We start from the raw sequence: 1,619 nt of genomic DNA, 5'->3' as shown, positions 1-1,619 counted from the left end.
CACTTTATTACTAAACTTGCTATTATAGCCTCATAATTGTACTTTATCAAATGATAAAGCTACTAAAGTAGGTACTTTTTCAGCGAACTTTGTACCCTATAGCCCCTTCACAACCCTTTGAAAATTATATTGTATAAACTTTTCTATATAATTTTTTCTCTTTTTTTAGTTTGATGTACAATTGTCATTACCAAACATTGTTCCATACCTTTGTCTGCCCACTGTTGTAAGTGTATTACTTTACGCTTGTGTTTGTGCATGTAAGGCCTCTTTGTATATTTAACATAAAATATATATGTAATCAAAAGTTGAGTGCGGGGCGAGAGGGAGAGGGGGTGACGAGGGCGCCTGAGCTCAATTCAAGGCAACCGTGACTAGTGTGAATTTTGAAGGCATACTCTCAGAAGGAAAACACTTTTAACCAGCAGATGGCAGTAATGCGCATTGAAGTTGTATTCCGACCGACTTTAAAATTACAAGAAGAAATATAAGCAGAGAAATGGAGCGAATGTGGTTGCTTATGGTTTCTTTCATTATTTTGCAGACTGGCGTAGAATTTTGTGTTTCAGATAACGGTAAGAATTTAAAGAAATGTCTGTTGATGTGTACAATTATCTACTTTTGTTGTTCACTTTTGGTGATTTTTTTTAACGTTTTAACATTTTTCACATAAGTTACTCTGGTGTTTCTGTACCCGAGTTGTCTGCCTGCCTCTTTATAATTTTTTTCCCTCCAAACTTTTTTTCTCTTTACTTTTCTCAGTTTGAAATTGTAACATGCACTTATGTTACTAGGTTCCAGTGTTTTGTGTATTACTGTAACAACTTTAAAATGTTGTTAAAAGTAAATTTATTTTGTTTTTTTTTAATGGTCTAAATTTTGTGTTTTGGTTTTATTCCTGATCCTTATTACATGCAAATCTGAAAGTTTCCTCTCTTATTTACCATCAGCAAAACAATGGCAGACATTCATAAGAAAGATTACAGAAGCTACAAAAAATTATCAGCCTTGCAGTCAAGATAATTGCACCTGTTATCAGAGGTTAACTTAAAGTCTATTTTACAATTAAATATATGCATTATAAGTCACTGTATAATACATACTCCTCTTCATAACTCTTTTCATTGCAGTGTCCTGAAAGATGACCTTAGGCCATTTAAAAATGGCATTTCTGAAGGTCTCATGGCAGACACAGTCAACAGAGGTGTTGGCACTCACTACCAAATAATCAGTAAAAAGCTGTACAGAGAACAAAGCTGCATGTTCCCTGCAAGGTTTGTTAAATATATATTTTTTTTACAGTAAAACTGATCTTGTCATGTGTAGTTAAGTATATATTTTTAAACTGTACTTGTTTTTAAAAAGGTTACAATTAAATATGTTATATACATTGTATTATTCATTTTTAACACCTGCAAATCTCTATTAATAAACACCCGCACTGCCTTTGTTATTTTTATGTGTCTCTCGGAACCAGTTGGGTATGTCTGCTTGAAAGATTCAGCGAGGGATTGTTGCTATTTGGAGAACTTTATTACCTTCTCTGCCATTCTGCCTTGATACAGTGATATTGCTGGGTGATGGCGCTGCAGATGTGCAGTCATGGTTATGCGTGTAAA

General features: G+C 33.8%; 1 protein-coding gene across 4 annotated transcripts in view; it reads left to right on the top strand.

The window, feature by feature from the left end:
• Positions 1-475: 475 nt before the first annotated feature.
• poglut1 (protein O-glucosyltransferase 1) overlaps positions 476-1,619 on the top strand; it is a 42,905-nt gene continuing 41,761 nt past the window's right edge. For 2 of the 4 annotated variants that reach the window (XM_073949025.1, XM_021475836.3), the window contains exons 1-2: positions 476-575; positions 1,131-1,274. Coding sequence is in view for 2 of the 4 variants with exons in the window: in XM_021475836.3 (XP_021331511.1) it covers positions 1,183-1,274 (92 nt within the window). In the remaining 2 variants the exon portion in view is untranslated. 4 annotated transcript variants of the gene reach the window in all.

Source organism: Danio rerio, chromosome 1, assembly GCF_049306965.1.
Source record: "Danio rerio strain Tuebingen ecotype United States chromosome 1, GRCz12tu, whole genome shotgun sequence".
In the NCBI taxonomy this organism is placed as follows: Eukaryota; Metazoa; Chordata; class Actinopteri; order Cypriniformes; family Danionidae; genus Danio; species Danio rerio.
The sequence above is the reverse complement of the archived record's forward strand: the minus strand, read 5'-3'. Positions and strand labels throughout refer to the sequence as shown.